This window comes from Phoxinus phoxinus, assembly GCF_949152265.1.
Source record: "Phoxinus phoxinus genome assembly, chromosome: 8".
In the NCBI taxonomy this organism is placed as follows: Eukaryota; Metazoa; Chordata; class Actinopteri; order Cypriniformes; family Leuciscidae; genus Phoxinus; species Phoxinus phoxinus.
This window is the reverse complement of record NC_136883.1, coordinates 25748458-25767699: the sequence shown is the minus strand read 5'-3', so window position 1 is coordinate 25767699 and position 19242 is coordinate 25748458. Positions and strand designations below refer to the sequence as shown.

Genomic DNA, 19242 nt, shown 5'->3' with positions numbered 1-19242 from the left:
CGCCTGAAGTTCGCAGGAGTGTTAGATTGAAGCGTGATGGCGGAGAGAAAATCTACTAACAAGCTTCCAACCAGAGCTAGGAGGTCCAAAACAACCAAGGAAAAGAAAACATGGTAAGTACTCCATGGTGTTGATCGATGCTGAAGAGACGGGCGCGTTCACAGAAAATCTGGTGCACACTCTCTGACGAGCACGAACTCGATTGGAGGGTGCTCGTGGTAGTGGGGGAGGGGCATGAGAGTTGTAAACATTCAAAACTTTGGCTAAGTCCCCTCAATCTGCCAGACTTGCCGACTGCAGCTTTAAACTTGATCTTATTTGGAGGTCAATTCAAGTGACATTAAAGACATTACATCACAACTGTTTTCAACTGATTAAATCAGAAAATATATATTAAAATAGAATATTTTAAAAATATAATATGATTATAAGAGGCTTCTTTAAAAAAAAATCAATCTTACCAACCCCAAACTTTTGAAAAAAAGTGTATTTAAAAATAAAAAAAACACTTAAAAAAAACTGATTAACATCTGTTTTTGAAAAGGCCATGTCCTTTATAGTCATTTTATCATTTATAAAGCAGAATATTTGCAATTTAAATTCTCTCTTAATATTCAGATTACATCAGAGGTTTTAAATTATGTATATTTACAGTAGGAGGCTGAATAGAAGAACGCTCAACGACCACTCTTTATCCTATCAGTGTCTCATCCTATTTGTCATTCTGCTTTTCTCACACACCCACACAAGCAGCCAACCACACAGCAAACACACACTTCTACAATATCGACACACATCGAATCTGCTTACCACTGTCCAGATGATTGGCCTTGATGATTTTCTCAGAGTATTCTGATATACTTGAACATTCAATCTGAGAAAGGGGAAAAAAAAACAGAACAATATAAAAATGTAACTTACAGTTGTGATTCCCCGCTGTCTTGTGCTTCAAGCACATACATTAATGATTGGTTAAGGTGCTGGTTTAAGTGGCAGACAGTGTTTTACCTTCCCTATATATCCTCTTTCAGAGAAGACATCTTATAGAAACACTGTGATTTGGTTAATGTTAAAATACTTGGTTCCTAGCGGTCACCATTATGTTCAGTTTAGCTGATTTCATGGACTTTTAGTTTGTATTAAAATGCGCATTAAAAAAATGACGTGCTCATTTGATAAGAAGACATGCGCATAAACTACGATGGACACAATAAATCCTTCAAAGCGAAACAAAAAAACTTAAAATAAACTTAACTAGAACGCATTCGCAAACATCAGGCATCCGAATGCAAGATAACATGAAAGCGTTTTCTGCGTTTCGTCATTTATGATGTAAGATAAAAGAGTCACAGTGGCTTACCTGATTGCAGCAACTTCCATTTTTATTACAGAAACGTATAAAACTTCCCCGACAGAGCAACACTGGCTCAACCAATGGGACGTTCTGCTTTTCTGACCAATGTCACTAATTTTTGAAGTTCTGTTTGGTTAGTCTAGTGCTAGTGCTAAAATAACACAAAGCTAGACATATTTAGAAGATTGCAAAAATGTGTGTTTGTATATGGAGGATAGTTAATTGTTATATATTATGTTTTGTTACACTACCATTCAAAAGTTTGTGGCTGGTGAGATTCTTGTTCAATGTTTTTGAAAGAACCCTCTTATGCTCGCCAAGGCTGCATTTATTTGATAAAAAACACAGTAACAACAGTAATATTGTGAAATATAATTGCAATTTAAAAAAAAAAAAGTTTTCTATTGAAATGTATTTTCAAATGTCCTTCATTCCTGATGGTAAAGCTGAATTTTCAGCATCGTTACTCCAGTCACATGATCCTTCAGAAATCATTCCAATATGCTGTTGGTGTTCAGGAAACATTTCTTACTATTATTAATGTTTGTGGAAACTGCAATATGAGTTTATTTAGGATTTTTTTTTATAGAAAGTAAAAAAAAAAGTCTTCATAAGTTCATAAAAGTCTTAACTGTCAATTTTGATTAATTTAATGCACCCTTGCTGAATAAAAGTAGTCTTTCCACACACACACAAAAAACTTACAGACCCCAAACTTTTGAATGGTAGTGTTGTTTGATAGGTTACACAGACTTCCCTATCCTTTACAGTCTCTCAACATAAAGTGCTGGATGATTCTAACAACTCGCAAACCTGCCTATTAGACATGTTCCTCTGATCAGCCCTCAGCCACCTAAAGAGCATTATTTTGCATTTACAAACAGTCCAGATTCCTGTCCCGTTTTCAGACAGAAACACACATAGTAACAGGGCTGTCAGAGGCCCGAGGCTAAAGGGAAGAGGAGTGAGTAAGTAGGAAGCTGCCAGCAGTATAAGTGAGAGGTTGATTCCTGACAGCACAGATCCTTCTGCCTCATGACATCCCTTGGGTTTTCCCAGCAATTGTTTGTGTCCAAAGCCATCGCGTCAAACTCGAGGGTTGCGCGAGGAGTCAGTCAGCATCGCTTCAACTGACAAACTCTCAGAACCCTCGCTTTCTCCTACATGGCAGCCCCATTGGTTTCTGTAAAAGTTTCACGTACTGCAGTGGGTCAGCATTGAGTTTAAAAGTAATCAGAGAAGCCCATAACACGGTCAGCACATTTACACTTTCAGAAGAAAAGTTTTTGAAGTGCATGATCAAGATGAGAGGACAGTGCCTGGCCCTGAGCGGCAGTAAACAGAGATGAAGGGCAAAACTTTGCAAACATGACAAGTTCAAATATTACATTATATATATATATATATATATATATATATATATATATGAAGACTCTAAGTGCCATCTGAAATTTCTTCTAAAATAAGCATTTTTATCAAGCTCATATATTTAGGTTTAGTAATTTCACTTTAATGACAATTAATAGGTCATTTTCATAGGTAATTTTCATATATATATATATAGAAGTATCTTGTTAGGCATTAATAGACTTCCTGGTTTAATGCGTGTTGGCAAAGAAACATTTTTTTCAAAGCTCTTATAATGGAAGCATATAGGTCTTTGCTTCCGGGTAAATGTTATACAGTTTCATTAGCTAATAAACCCATGGCATGACGTGTGAGGACACAAGAAAAGGACTGTTTTGCAAACTGAGGGAAATCTAAATAATTTCAGTGATAAATGACACCAAGTTATAGGTGCATGTTACATAAAATGTATGCTAAATAATAGGGCTGCACGATATATAAAAATGATCGGGGAAAAAAAACAAATGTGCATATCGCAATGGTTTGCGATTGATTAATGATTTAATACTTCAAAAAGTCATTTAAAGTTCAAGTTTTGGGTTAATCCAGATAGCATAGCGACTGGCACGCAGATATTAGATGATGTTTTATTAACAAAGCTCGGGAGGAACACATTCAAATGATCTAGCCAATCAGCACGAGAGGAGGCCTATATTTGGGGGTTGTCAGTATCGTTTAATGGCTGCTGTCCCACTTTGGTTTGCACCTTTTTGGGGCGATTACTCTGGTTTTGGGCCAAAATACTGAGCTCGGAGCCCGCCAAATACGCATACTCTTTTACTCTATCTGATTATTTGTAAGTGTGAACTATGAACTATGTGTGAACTATGTCTATGCTCTTTAGGTGCCTTGTAAGTGGATTATATGTAAGTGTGAACTCGTGAATTGCGATATGTCTGAGTGTGTGTGCATGATAGCATGCGCGTCCTCTGACGCAAGACAATCAACAAACTGCTATGCTCTCGTTGCAAACTAATCTGAGAAGATGAGTCAGCCCGAGGCACTCGCAGCTGCTGCTGCCGACGATTTAGAGACTAAATGAAAAGCACCTCAAAGATATGGCAGTATTTTGGTTTTAAAAGAGATGAACACATGCAGACTGAAGTTATTTGTAAAACATGTAAATCTCGAGTGGCAACGCGAAAGGGAAACTCTACAAATCTTTGCAGTCACCTCAAGATGAAGCATAACAATTTGTATCAGCTGCTTGGCAGAAAAATCTTCAAGCACAGATGAATCAACCCTCGTTCCCGAACAATCCAACCTAACAAGATTAACACCCTATCCTGCAAGCTCCTGGCAAGAAATAACATAGGCCATAACATGCTATCTGGCAAAGGATATGATTCCAATCGCCATAGGCGGGAAACCAGGTTATGTGCACTTGCTGAATACCAAAGACAAATGGTATAACATTCCCTCTCGCTCTTGTTTTCCCCAAACTGCTATCCTCCAAATGTGAGAGCATACTCACGACATACCGTGTCAAGTTGGAACTGAGAGATGTCGAACATTTTGCATATACGACAGACCTCTGGTCCAGTAGGACAACAGCTGTACATTAGTTTAACGGTTCATTGTATTGACCAAGACTTTAAAACGAGAAGTCTGTGCTGACAGAAATAATATTTTCAGGGGAAAACAGCTCTGGGCCTGCGAGAGGCTTTGTCTGGTTGTAATTTGAGTGAGGCGTATCTAGTGAGTTTTATCACGGATAACGCAACCAATATAATTAAAGCTAGTGAAACATTTTTCCCATAGCTGGACAAATAAAGAAGCACTGAAGAAAACACAGAGCGAACTTAACCTGCCAGAATATAGTCTGATCACAGAGTGCCCAACATGATGATGGGGCACTAAGCAGCAGATGATGGAAAAGATACTGGAACAGCCGAGGGTTTAGTCACAAATTCTCTCTGAAAATCTGAGTACACGACATCTGGTTGAGGCCCTTGAGTCAGTAAACAAGGCATTGAAGCCACTTCAAGAATTTACTGATGCTCTGTCTGCGGAGGACTACATGAACATTTCTTATCTACAGCCAGTTCTTCAGGCAAAGGCAAAATATGAGGATCACCAACCTAATCTCACGGCAATTTGAACGTATTTTACGAGGTGGCTAATTTGTACAATTTCATACGACCTCACTCGTACGATTTTTGATCAATCGGAACTGTGCAGGAGCAGCAGCTCATTTGCATTTAAAGGAACAGACATAAAAAGTGACAACTTTAACATGCTATATAAAAATATCTGTGGGGTATTTTGAGCTAAAACTTCACATACACACTCTGGGGACATCAAATACTTATTTTACATATTGTGAAAAGGGCATTATACCACCCCTTTAAGAATATTTTAAATGGCAAGAATGATTTGAGCTCTTGATTGACTCCATGCTTTATTATTAATAGTTAAAACTTTCTTTTCTGGGAGGCACAGCCTGCTCTTGACGTCTCATCGTCTCAGGGAATCAGCCAAAATGCCATAGCCACAAGTGCAAATAGGATGAAGTCACATCTACATCTCCGTCTGAATCCTCTGACCAATCATTGAAGTAGAATTTAACAGCTACATTCTGATGCCCAAACTCCACACTGACAAGGAGCCGTGGTGGGAAATTCATAAGATCAATTTCCCCCACTTAAGCAAGCTGGTGCAAAAGTATCTTTGTGCGTCTGCCAACAGCACATCCTCTAAAAGACTTTTCAGCACATCAGACGATGTAGTTACATGTCAAGACACATCTCTGAAACAAAGCAAAGCGGACATGCTGGTTTTCTTGTCCAAAAAATCTGTAACAATTTTAGTATGAATGCTGAAATGTGACTAAGCAAGCAAGCCATCTGAGGAAGACAATAAGAGAGGAAAAGAAGTAACTCCACTCTGTTTCAAGTGAGATCGAAGAGTAGGGGTGTAACCAAATTTGGCCATCATCATGGCCTACTAATCATCCCCATATATTGGCTTCAACACTCTGTCTCCTCTCCACCAATAAACTGGTGTTTGGTGGGCATTCTGGTGCAATATGGCTGCCGTCGCATTATATTATAATTATTCAAGTGTTTTTGTTTACCTGAATGTACTTGATGTTTTCATGTTGATATACAGGTAACTATACCAAGTTGAGCAAAGTGTTGGTGGTATTTCAATATTTTCTTTTTTGTTTGTTTGTTTATTTACATTGTCAAAAATCTGATTTGTTTTATGCAACAGTAAAACGTTTTGAAAGTGGAAATTTTCAGAAGTTGAAGTGATGCTTTATTTTCCCTGAAATAATGTGAAACGGATATATTGGTCATATATTTTTCATTTTTTTAAATATATTTTAATTGATTTTAGAAACTTTTAGCATTATTGTATCGAATATCGCATTATTTATCAAGTTATCGCATATCGCATTTTTCTTCAATATCATGCAACTATACATCATGTGAAAGTTCATGTGGAATTTCTAGTTTGATTTCCTCTATGATTGACTTGTTAGTCCATCTCGGTGTCCATGACTCACGCAGGATTCTTCTCCAGCACCATATTTCGAATGAGTCAATCTTCCTTCGATCTTACTTCCGGATTGTCCATCTTTCGCAACCGTATAGGTGACAACCGAGAAAATGAGGGTGTGAAATATTTAATCTAAAGGCTGCATAGCATGTGTGTGTGTGTGTGTGTTTAACATGTGTGTGTGAAGTTTAAGATTTACCGTATATATAAGTTATTATTTTTTTAGGGTTTGATGAGGCACTACTTGTCCATACACAGTTTGCTCTAAAGTATTATACCTTGGTGTGTAACTCATTCTGCTTCATTTAAGCTGTGGTTATGTATGTTTTTTGCCTGGCAGACAATAAAATGGGCAAAAAAATCCTGTAAACTTATAATGAAGCAGGGACAAGAACAATATATTCATCTTATTTTTCAACGCACCTGAAAAATCAAAGCATTTGAATTTGTAAGACTTTTTATTCATTAAAGAATCAAGAAGAATAACAAAGTGCAGTAAACTGTAAATCCATTTGTGCAATGAAAGTGTGTTTATGATTATGATGATCTACAAAATCCAGAAAGCAAAAATGTCTAATAATGGCCATAGCTGCTCTTACATTAAAAATAAGGTGGATATCAATATCAAAATACCATGCAGAATACCCTAGTAGTGTGGCAACCAAGGAATCTTGCATAGGAAATCTAAATGTAAAAATCTAGTTTATATTCTGCATTGAGCAAGTGTTTTTAGTTTGCGATGAGCACTGCAACATAGACACTGAGGAGAGTTTGCGCTCTTGGCATTTCATGAATATGATGAAGCCATTCAGAGAATTGTTCATTATCACAGTGCAACTGGATAAGAGCAGCGAGGTGCAAATCACATCAGCTCAATTACAGCAGACAGACACCAACACATGGCTAGGCTTCCCGAGGTAGTTTCGTTCTCTTCTGAAAACGGAGAAAAACTCTTGAACATTCTGTCCCAAGAGAATGACAAGAATTTTTTCTCTCTCCGTTACTCCTCTAACTTGGCTTAACAAGCTCTGGCTTTAGTTCTCAAATGAGAACGTGAAAAACAAGCACCACATGGTTAATGTGGCCCTTCTGACCTTTACTGATTTCTTTGGTGTGCCTTTTTCTCAGATTTATCCGAAGAGCCAATTACCACATCCTCACAATGTAGTGTGTTAGAGCCCGATACATCAGCACGGCCAATAAAGGCGGCCCGCTAAAAACCTTCACTAACCACTGGGGAGGAATGCATTAAGGGGGAGAGGTCTGAATGGACAGGTCAGGAGGTGAGGAAGCGAAATGGAATGAAATGAAAAACAGAAGGGGTCTCTTATAAAAAAAAAGTACTATGGTGGTATCATGGTATAGTGATGCTATCACATGGTAGTTCAATGCTGATTAAAATCTTGCGAATCACAGATACCAGCCCTGTACAGAGGGATGTTGAGCCATTCCTCTTCCAGAACATTGGCCAGGTCACTATCTGATGCCGGTGGAGGAAAACGGTTTCTGATTTGCTCCTCCAAAATTCCCCAAAGTGGCTCTAAAATATTTAGATCTGGTGACTGCGCAGGCCATGAGCGATGTTCAACTTCACTTTCATGCTCATCAGACTATTCTGTCACAAGTCTTGCTGTGTGTATTGGTATGCTGCAATGCTGAATTTGGCATCACAACAGAATGTTCATTATGAAAAACAATTAATATTCATTTTTAAAATGACATTTAACAGTGTTACAAAATTATTTTTAAAGCCTAATTAAATCTGTAATTGAACTATTGATACTGATTTTGAACTATTGATTGAAGCAAGTACATGAAGTATGGTATATATATATTGCTATATATAAATAAAATATTGGCTGATATATAATAAATATTGAATGATTAAGTAGTGATAAGGTGTATATACATATATTTGTGCTAAAATACAATCGTTTTTAACAAACAATTCATTTGTTTGTCATAGCCTCTAAACATTATATTTACTGTATGATCCTTATTAGGAAATAGGTTATATTTGGCCGAGATACAACTATTTGAATATCTGGAATGATCTGAGGGTGCAAAAAAATCTAAACATTGAGAAAATCACCTTTAAAGTTATCCATTTGTTCGCGATTGTGTTGCATTCACTCACAAAAATAAATGTTTTACATATTTACTGTAGGAAATTTACAAAATATCTTCATGGAACATGATATTTACTTAATATCCTAGTGATTTTTGGCATAAAAGAAAAATCTATAATTTTGACCCATACAATGTACTGTTGGCTATTGACACAAATGTACCCGTGCGACTTATGACTGGTTTTGTGATCCAGGGTCACATATATGATCATATCTCTCTAAAAAAAGAGGATTATTCGCTTACACCTTCAAAAGCTCTTGGTGCGATTGCAACACATGATGCTATTTTGGGCTCTGTGGATCATTCCAGCAGGGTAGGAGGCTACAGGCTCATGTGGTTTTAGACATAAGGAGGGCCGCCCTCTTACCCCATACACGTGCTTGGCTCCGGCCTTGGCAGCAAACATGGAGAGGATGCCAGTACCACTCCCCACGTCCAGCACGATCTTGTCCTTGAAGATGTGTTTGTTATGGTACATGGAGTTCCTGTATGTCATCGTCCTCACTTCATCCTTTAGCATTTCCTGTACATCCATGCATAAAAAACTTTTTACTACTTTGTAACATGATTGAGTTTCAAATTCTGGTGAGCCGACTACCTAGACGTTTGAAAATGTTTCTTCAACATAAAAGTGCCATAGTATCATGGTTGTTTAGGCACGGTACATTTTGTGTGCCATTTAAATACAATGTTATAGTTCTATGGTAATCACTGGACATGGAAATATCTTTTGATTTGATGCATCATTACACCTTGTAACGGCCTTTTTTAGAAAGGGTATATTGGCCCATGAATGCTGTCTAAGTAGATACAGTATCTCACCCGGATTTGAAACACAGGGAAAACAACAATTTTCAATAGTTTTAATGATTGTTTAACCCATAAAGCCTACTGTATCAAATTTGATTACAAGATTTCTAAGGCCTCTTAGAATCAAAACATCGCTAAAAAAAAAACCTGTTGTGCACAATCTGCTTCATCCTTTTTACTCTCACACACACACACACACACACACACACACACACACACACACACACACACACACACACACACACACACACACACACACACACACACACACACACACACACACACACACACACACACACACACACACACACACACACACACACACAGGTAAAAGACCTTATACTTCTAAATGTATTTTTGCAGTGAAATCTTTACAAATTTTTTGTAAACGTGAGAATAACTTTTATGTTGTTAGTAATAGTAATCAATACAAGTTAAATACAGTAATCTGCCAATAGTAGGTGACGATTTTGGGAATTCTAGGTGCGTTTGAAAATGCCTACCATAACAAAGCTTCATGGTATTGTCTTGGGTTTTTTTAACACGATTTTTTGAAGTACTTTGGAGTACCATAAAACTATGGTATATTACAGTTTTTTCCAATTGCTTACACACAAAATATTTTCATGTTACACGATTTTTGAAACCTCTCACTCAAAGTGCAAAACTACACACCAAATCTCCAAAACCATAAGCTATTTCTCATTTCACGAGTTTACATGTTAATGAAATCTGATGTAATATTATAATGCGTATTTGGCTTGCTGTCCGGGGGGAGGGCTCCGAGCTCAGAATTCGGCCCGACCCCAGAGTACTCCCCCCATAACTTTAGAGATCATAGGTATCTATGAACGGACCCAGCCGAATGTGGGGTGAAGGGGTGGAGGTGGGATGCTGAGAAATTAGTCATGAGACAGGAGGTAAGGAAAGGCTTTATTTATACTGGCTCCTTCTTGTGCTGATTGGATGATTACCTGAACATGCTCCTCCCGAACTTTGTTACATAAAACTTCATTTTGTGTGTGCAGTTTTGGGAATTGTGAGTAGAGTTTTGAAAAAAGGTGATTTAGTTTTGAAAACGTGTGTAAGCAGTTGGAAAAAACTGTAATACATAACCAAGAAAAACATAAAAAACATAAAACTTATTTAAAAACATAAAATAAGACGTGGATCTCTGACAACCTGTGAGAACGTAAAAAACTTGCTGTCACCATTACAGCATGTCTCCTCGGATCTATGCAGCTTTTTTTTTGGTGAACGCCTCTGTCACATTTAGATGAGAGAAGGGAAAAAAAAGATCTGACCTATATACTAAAAATAAGTTTGAACAAAATTAATCTTGCAGGTCTCGTCTGTACCTCCCGTTCTCTGCACTCTCTCATGCTATAATTCAATGACACCCCCACCCCGTCCCTCTCTCCTGCTCCATTTCTCTGCATACTCTGCATTATATATAACTCCCAGCATGAATCAACATGACTGATGTTGGTTACCATGCGTGCTTATATCCTACAGTACATCATATGTCTCAGCATCTATGTTACTGTAAATGCAAGCATCCTCTGCTCTGATGTGCTCATACCTCATGAATACCGAAGTGGGCATACGAGTCAAAATAGTAATCCCTGGAGGTCATCTCATCGGGGTTGAGGAACTTGGCCATCTTTCCTCTGCCGGGGCAGCTGGGTAAGCTGGCTGAGTGAGGGGTGTGAGGCGCGAGGGACGGGTGTGTGGGCCGCTGGGCATGATGGACCGATGACACTGGTTTGGGCAGAGGAGAAGGCTGGACCGACTGGGATGGGGCGGCACTCAGGGGCTGTTGCTAAAGCGGGGAGAACGAGAGAAATTCTCATCATGGTAATGTGAAAAAATTATGGTATACAGTGGCACCAAAAAGTATTTTGACACTTAAACCATCCTTAAAAATGTTTGAATGTTGAACAAAATCGAACTAGGAAATATGGACAAACAAAAAAATTCAAAAAATGTAAAAAATAATTAAATGATAAAACAATAAATATACTGTTCAAAATTTAGACAAAATTATTAGGACACCTCCTGGCTATCAAACATCTGCTGGGACATCTGTGTGAGCTTGAGGGAACTGTGAAAAGGTCTAATGTCAGAACAGAAACTAAACAGGACAAGGGAAATAGGCAAACCGGAACAGAAAGAACATCAGACTTAGGGTACGTTTAGACGACAACGATATGCTTGAAACAGAGAAGTATTTCATTTGAGTTTTCCGTGTACAGGCGACCCCACTGTCAAAACTATCCCCATTCACACTGATCCGCATAAACGACTAAAAACGATGTATTCTGCTGCCAGGCCATTATGGCGATGAAACACTATAGACTGAACACGTAATTTGCATGTGCATGACATCATCGTCTTTAGAGATTTGCGTTTTTGTTGTTTACACGGACACCGTTTTCAAAAACCTGCACTTTGGAACCCGTTTTCAAAAGTTTGCGTCTTCAGGCTCCCAAAACGCTGTTGTCGTGTAAACAAATGGCCAAAACGCATAAAAAGTTTTAAGTTTTTAGTTGAAAACGGTGTAGTGTAAACAGCCCTTAAGAGTTCCAACACACACAGACCAAAACTGGGATAGTTTTGTTTTGGGGTGAAATATGGCCTGGATTGTATGACCTAATATGACCTAATTGATGAGATTAAAAAAGCAAAATGAACAGAGACAATTCAGTGCTGTTTAAAAATAGTCCTGTCCAAGAATGTCTAGCACTTGTCTGTCACATTTCCGAGACCTGGCAGAAGGTGGGTTGTGCCTTAAGAGCAAACGGAGGGCAGGACAGTTAGATTGCCGTGGAAATGAGGACTTAAGACAAGTATTACATATGGTGAGCCTCGCTGGCTCTGATTATATCTTCTACGTCCTGCAGAGAAGCTTGGCCCTTCCTCAACCTGGCAGAGAAAATGCTAATGAACCATCATCCCACATTACAGACAACAAACGGGTAAAAACGGGCCATTTGAGCCACTGGAAGCTTTGACACACATAAAACAAATGTAAATATATACTAATATATATAGTATTTATAAATGTATACATTATATTATATATCGTTTCTAATGTTATTGAAAAGAAAGTTATGAAAAATATTAATATATATATATATATATATATATATATATATATATATATAATAGAATTAAATAATATATTATACATACAAATTTTGAATGTATAAAATATTAATTCAATTAAAAAGTGTTACTAAGAAAATCCAACTCTTTTATTTAATTTGGAGTCCAGATTCTGAGACCAGTGGCGCCTGTCTCTGTAAACTTTGAAAACCTCTGATCTATAACCTTCTTGTACTTTAAAGAAGCACAAAAATAATAATGTTTAGAGCTAATATCCTACATATAGGGCCCTATTTTAACGATCTGAGCCTATGGTCTAAAGCGCAGGGCACAAGTGCACTTAGGGCGTGTACGAATCCACGTTTGCTAGTTTAACGACGGGAAAAATGGTTGGCGCGTGCGGCGCATGGTCTATAAGGGTTGTCCATATTTTCTTAATGAGTAATTGGTGTGTTTTGGGCTTTATGTGCAATTAACCAATCAGAGTCTCATCTCCCATTCCCTTTAAATGCCAGTTGCACTCGCGCTTATAGGCGCACATTACTAACGTGCTCTTTAAATAACAAAATACTGCACCATTACTTTAGACCAGGTTTTTGTAGGTCAATGGCACAGTCCATTTCAGTTGCCTATAAATAGCAACACGCCAACAATGCGCCTGAACACACCTCGTTTTCACACCAGCACGCCCATGGGCGCAAATGCATTTGCCATTTAAACAACATAGTGCAGGACATGAAAATGATAACTGCGTCGGGCTGAAACTAGCCAAAAAACACTTGCCTCGCACTTGGCGCTGCATTTTTACGCCGGGTGTATGATAGGGCCCATAATATTTTCTCTTATATTTCTCATGTTTTGCAATTTTGTGATAGTGAAGATATGTCTTTGTATTTGCATAAGTGTGCAAATCGGTATGTGTGTGTACAGCCTTTTAGCTCAGGGGATTTCAAATAATGAGTGTCAGCAGAGGGGAAGAGCAGCTGTATCAAGAGGCATAAAGGTGTTCGGATCTATTAGAAGACGGGAGAGGGGAACACATGTCCTTGCCCCTCCAGTCAGCTAACAAATCTCATTTCACATTCTATTTTTAACCTCAACAAATGGCACATTTCGGCAACATTCCACCTTTCAACCATGCTCTTGAGAACTCTGATAGTTTTTTTCGTGACATAACTGGATTGATGTGTGTAAGGGGAAAATAGGTGCTCTTGGGATCCTTTCACAAATAGAACTGCCATAGCTTTCTTTGGTGTTAGTTTATGACAGGGAACAACCTAAGAGTTTAAGAGTTGTTTTGCACTGCATTTCTAAATCATTAATGTATTCAGAACAGCTCTTATGAATTTTGCAGATTTATGGGCAGCCCTCTCTGCTTTGGCTGGGCATAATGTAAAAAGGCTGAAACTGCTAGTGTGCATTTCAGAGCTAAGTGGTATTCTCAAGGAGGAGCCATAACTGTAAGCTTTATACTTTTGAAACACACTGCTGACATTGAAGAGCACAACAACATCTCTATTGAAAAGGCTGTAAACCCTCTCAAATGACTGCATTCAAGTTCATAGCCATTCAAGAACATTCAGATGCAGATATTGTCAATAACTTAAAAGGATACATTTAAATAAATATATATTGTTCCAAAAAAGTGTTTTACAGCAATGCCATAGAGCAACCATTTTGAACCTTTCAGGGAAGTTCTTGAAATATATTTTTTTCTAAGAATATTTCAATAATCTGAAGAACCTATTTCACTATAAAGAACATTTTGTGCAATGAAAAGATTAAATGGATGTTAAAAGTTCTTCATGGAACCATAGAACCATTGGGTGTAGTTCACCCAAAAATGAAAATGCTGTCTTTTTTCTGTTTTTCTTTTCTTTTCTTGACTGTTCAGTAAAAGTGAATGAGGTCCAATGTTGTTTTGAACCCATTTGACTTTCATTGAGAACAAAAACATTCTTCAAAATATCTTCTTTTGTGTTCTGTATAAAAAAAGTCATTCCGGTTTGGAATGACATGAAGGAGAGACAATGATGACAGAATTATAATTCGTTTAGTAAACTTTTCTTTTAAAAGTCTAGTTACCTTACACTGAACACACCACTTCTATCTACTCTCTGTGGAACCCTATTTGACTAACAGCCCTAGTGCAGAGCAGTCTTCAGTGTCTGCTATTTTGGGAGAAGTTTCAGAGGTCAGGCAGCATCTATCAGATGGTTTTAAAGATCCCTTGACATTATACGGTGGCCTACTGCTGCGCTGAACTTTGCGAGGAACTTTTAACAACAGCTTCGCCCCCCTTTCTTCATCCTTTAAAGAACATGGATTAGATTTCATGCTTCCATGACTATGTCAATACATTCCAGCTGGCTAATCCCTCATTGAGCATTGCATTAAGTTCAAGGCCACTAATGAAACTGGAATTCATCAAAGCGTTTTGCTCAATGGCAGCACTGGATTGCAACCTCAGTTTTGTAACGTGTAGATGAACACGCATGTATCTGATTCTGAGTAGTGTCAAAGTAACAAGGAGAATACTCAGGTGAAAACCAACTAGGAAACTACACATTAACATAAACAAGACTGAACAAAAAAACTGAGAGGAACTAAGGGCTTAAATACACAGAGTGAGGTAATCAACTGGAACAGAAACAGGTGCGTGATAAATCAGAAACCATGGAAACTAATGTAATAACGACCAGGAACACAGGCAAAACGGGAACAGGGAAAATGAAACCAAAACCTGATGACTCAGATTTTTAGCTTTCTGCCCTACTGCAAACAGACTTCTTTGACATTCGTTGACCTCCACTAAAACCCTGGCTAAATGCTGTAATGGGACACTCAAGTAGAAGTGCTCACAGGAGTGGGCCCAGGGCCAATTTCGATTTTAGGATCTCTACCTTTATGACAACAGAAAGTTATTCCAAAGCTTTGCTACAATAGTTTCCAAGCTTGCAAAATCTCAGTATTTCAGTAACAATAAGGTTTTGAGTCAATAAAACAAGTACAATTGAATAAATGCCATCTATGTTGTTTTCACCAAAGTCAATCCGTCTAAAATAAGGGCATCAATAAGTTTGCAACACTGGGCTACATTCAGGCAAGGTTCAACCAAATAAAGGCAATTTTAACCAAAAGTTACTTTTTTGTGTACTTTTCAGTGCAAGTTGTCACATTTCAGGGCAAAATGTCATGTTTGTTGTAATTTTATACAAAAAATTAAGTCTACAAATATTTTAATATGGGCAATGTGAAAGATGTTTTTTAGCCTACTTTAAATTTTTACATGATTTAATATTTCATTGTATTAAACATTTTAAATATATATATATATATATTCTTAAATCTGTGTATAATTAAAGGGTTAGTTCACCAACCCTCAAGTTGTTCCAACCCTGTATGAGTTTCTTTCTTCTGCTGAACACAAAATAAGATATTTTGAAAAAATATCGGTAACCAAACAGCTGACGGGCACAGGGCACCATTGAGTATGGAAAAAATACTATGGAAGTCAATGCCCATTAACTGTTTACCGTCAACATTCTTCATAATATATTATTTTGTGTTCAGCAGAAGAAAGAAACTCATACACGTTTGGAACAACTTGAGGGTGAGTAAATGATGGCAGAATTTTTATTTTTGGGGTGAACTGTACCTTTAAGTTATTTCCAATTATCCTACTGCGCTCCTCGAGGCATGTGCAGCACCAAGGACAGCAACCATACTCTAGCAGAGCACAAGGAGCTTTTCTCAAGACACTAATTGCGAATCAATCACTATAGCTTTAGTCATTAGCTTATGCTTTATAAAGTGTCTCACAGACAGTACGCTAGCTATTACTGGAACAATCCCTCTGGAGCAGACTTGTGGAAGTGTCTGTCTGTGTCTTAGTTTACCTGCCCAGATCTTTAACAATTTGTCCACCCCAAAGCGGCATGTGATTACGCAACCGTTCTCGTACGGTACAGACCTATTGCAACCGACTTTCTTTGCAAACAATAAACGTTATCTCCTAATATCGCACGTGGCTGTGTTTACAAACTAAAGGCGTAACTGTTATACGTTTCAGCAGCGTTTTCAAATAATGTATCAATAACAAAGTTATCACCAGGTGCAAAATAAACGCTTGCGAATGCTGAGGTATTGCAACAGTACGCCGCTGAAACGCCTCCCGTTAGGAAAAAGAAACGCACAAATACTGTCAATATAAGCACATTAGCCAATTACTGGTTTACATTTCCTTAAATAAAAAATAAAAAACTTTATTGTTTTCCTTAAAAGATAGATTTGAGATGACCTGTGAACTGTGCAAGTGATGGCAAAAGACAATTTGTTTGGCGCGAGAGAATACGTGAAATAGCCGTGAAATAGACCTAAGTTCGTTAACACACGTTAAACCGTCATTATAATTCGCACACTGGTATAAAAACTCAAAACCTCGAACCCAAGGTTGCTTTCAAATGCACGTTTTGATCTACTGGGTCTTCATACCTGAAATTAATAACAATTGTCTCGTTATTTGATCGCTTACCTCAGTGCTCTCCGTATCCGCCATTTTTCTCCTAAGGAGCAAACAGCGGGAGGAGTGTTTAATTCCCATAAGAGCCAGCGGGATCTGCTCCGGATCGTGCGATAAATGAATGATAAAAGCCTCTTCAAAGCCTTTCCCGCAGCCGTTTGCTTAACAACCTCATACAAATCACAGAATAAATTCGAATCACGTTCCAGAAGATAAACGCGCCCTAAAACTTGTTGAAAGCCCTCCTAAATCCATGGTGTAAAAGTTACCTACAGCAGTGGTTCCCAAAGGAGCGCATGGCGAACTCTCCGTGGGAAAAATATAATGTAGCCTACTTATTAAGAGACTCCACATCCTCCCATGGCTTGAGGAATATGAGATCAGCTGGGCAGTAAAAGTGTTAATCATTCACGTCTCCATCCTTTGGATCTGGAATAAAGTCCCCAAGTAACCCTTTAAATATGTTATGGAGATCCCTTGTGTGAAAATCGCTCTCTTTATTATAATAGGATGTTTCAGTGAGGCAATAAAAATGCTTTCTGCTGCTCTGAAATCGTTCGTCGATCACTGAAGAGATTCTCTCACGTATAAAAGTGACTCAAAGACGTTGCTCCACAATCCAAATCGGATCTTCGAAGATTTTCAGAAAATAGCCAACGTTTAAAGTTCCTCTTATGAGATGCCGAAGGATCTTAAACGACGAATCAGTCGGAGTCCTTTAAAAGGAGCAGCGGGTGCCAATGAGGTCTGTTTTCACCTCGCCTCCATCCTCTGACCGGCAGAATCAACTGTGATTCAGGAGCTGAGCAGGTCCCAGTGCTGCTGTCATAAGCCCCCTTACACACGGTTCAGTTAGTAGACTAATAATGTACTTAAATTAGCGTTCTGGTTCGTTGTCTCTTGCACTGAAAGGTTTATTTATTTGTGTATGCACGTATACCGATCAAAAGTAAAAAAAGAAAAAAAGGGGAAAAAAAGAAAAGAAGACTATTTATGTTTTTTGAAAGAAATCTCATGAAGCCTGCATTTATTTGATCTAAAATACAGAAAAAACAGGAATATTGTGAAATATTATTACAATTTAAAATAAAGTTTTTTTTATTTAAATATAGCCTACTTTAAAATATATTTTATTTATTTTGTGATGCAATGCAGAATTTTCATCAGCCATTACTCCATTCTTTGTCAGATGATCCTTCAGAAATCATTCTAATATGCTGATGTGTTATCAATGTTGGAAACAGTTGTTCTGCTTATTATTTTTTTATAACATTTGATACATTCTTTGATGAATAAAACGTAAAAAAAACAGCATTTATTTAAAATAGAAATCTTTTGTAACAATATATACTATATCATTCAAAAGTTTGGGAACTGTCATTTTTTTTTGTTGTTGAAAGAAATGTATACTTTTATTTAGCAAGGTTGTGTTACATTATTAAAAAGTGATGGTAAAGACTTATATTGTTAGAAACTATTTCTATTCTGAATGAATGCTGTTCTTTTAAACTTTTTATTCATTAATAAATCCTGAAAAAATTATCTCAGGTTCCAAATATATATGTATATTATATATATAGAATCAAATCAGCATATTAGAATGATTTCTGAAGGATTACGTGACACTGAAGACTGGAGTAATGGCTGAAGAAAATTCAGATTACAGATTTTAAAGCTACAATATGTAATATTTTTTCACTAACCTCTTACAATAACAAAGGTGTAGGTTTATGAAGCAGTGACAAGCTGAATGATGGGACTTGCTGTCAAGCTGATGGATAATGTTAATGGATGAGTGAAAACATTCATTATTCTAACATTACACTGGTATGAAGCAGGTCGCGATTGCTAATAATAGACAGATATCACACGCGAGTCCCACGGATATAAAGGAAAAGGATATTTAATTCTACCGAACTACCCGCAAGTGCTGAATTACTACTCCCACAGGTCAGTTTATTTGACGAATTAAACTTGTGGTAACGCAGTGCTGTCTAACGTTTCACTATCATACTAAAAAGCATTTGAGTGTGCTGAAAGTTCTAATGTTATTCTGTGTTAGTTCGTTTGCAATATGAAACTAGCAGCTTACTAGTAAGCTAGATCAACATTAGGATAACATACTGATCATAACATTTCATCATGTTGAGCTATATAACATTGATTTGTTTTATGTACATTTGCTCACCTGTCTAATAAAGAATGTTCAAGAGCGGTGTCGCTGTCAAGTCGTGACTCGTGAAGCTCTGTCAAGTTGTGACTCGTGACGCTCTGTCAAGTCGTGACTCGTGAAGCTCTGTCAAGTCGTGACTCGTGAAGCTCTGTCAAGTCGTGACTCGTGAAGCTCTGTCAAGTCGTGACTCGTGAAGCTCTGTCAAGTCCAAGTTTGTCACGGACGTGGAGCTCT

At 37.7% G+C, this 19242-nt stretch overlaps 1 protein-coding gene across 1 annotated transcript in view; it reads right to left on the bottom strand.

The window, feature by feature from the left end:
• The window catches only part of LOC307002716 (protein arginine N-methyltransferase 8-B), a 32524-nt gene extending 14759 nt beyond the window's left edge, over window positions 1–17765 (bottom strand). Inside the window, exons 1-4 of the mRNA XM_079620596.1 lie at window positions 16848–17765; window positions 10788–11027; window positions 8763–8918; window positions 811–874 (exon numbers count right to left, since the gene is read on the bottom strand). Of these exons, the coding sequence (XP_079476722.1) occupies window positions 811–874; window positions 8763–8918; window positions 10788–11027; window positions 16848–16916 (529 nt within the window). The 5' untranslated portion in view covers window positions 16917–17765. The remainder of the gene's footprint in view (window positions 1–810; window positions 875–8762; window positions 8919–10787; window positions 11028–16847) is intronic.
• Window positions 17766–19242: the final 1477 nt, after the last annotated feature.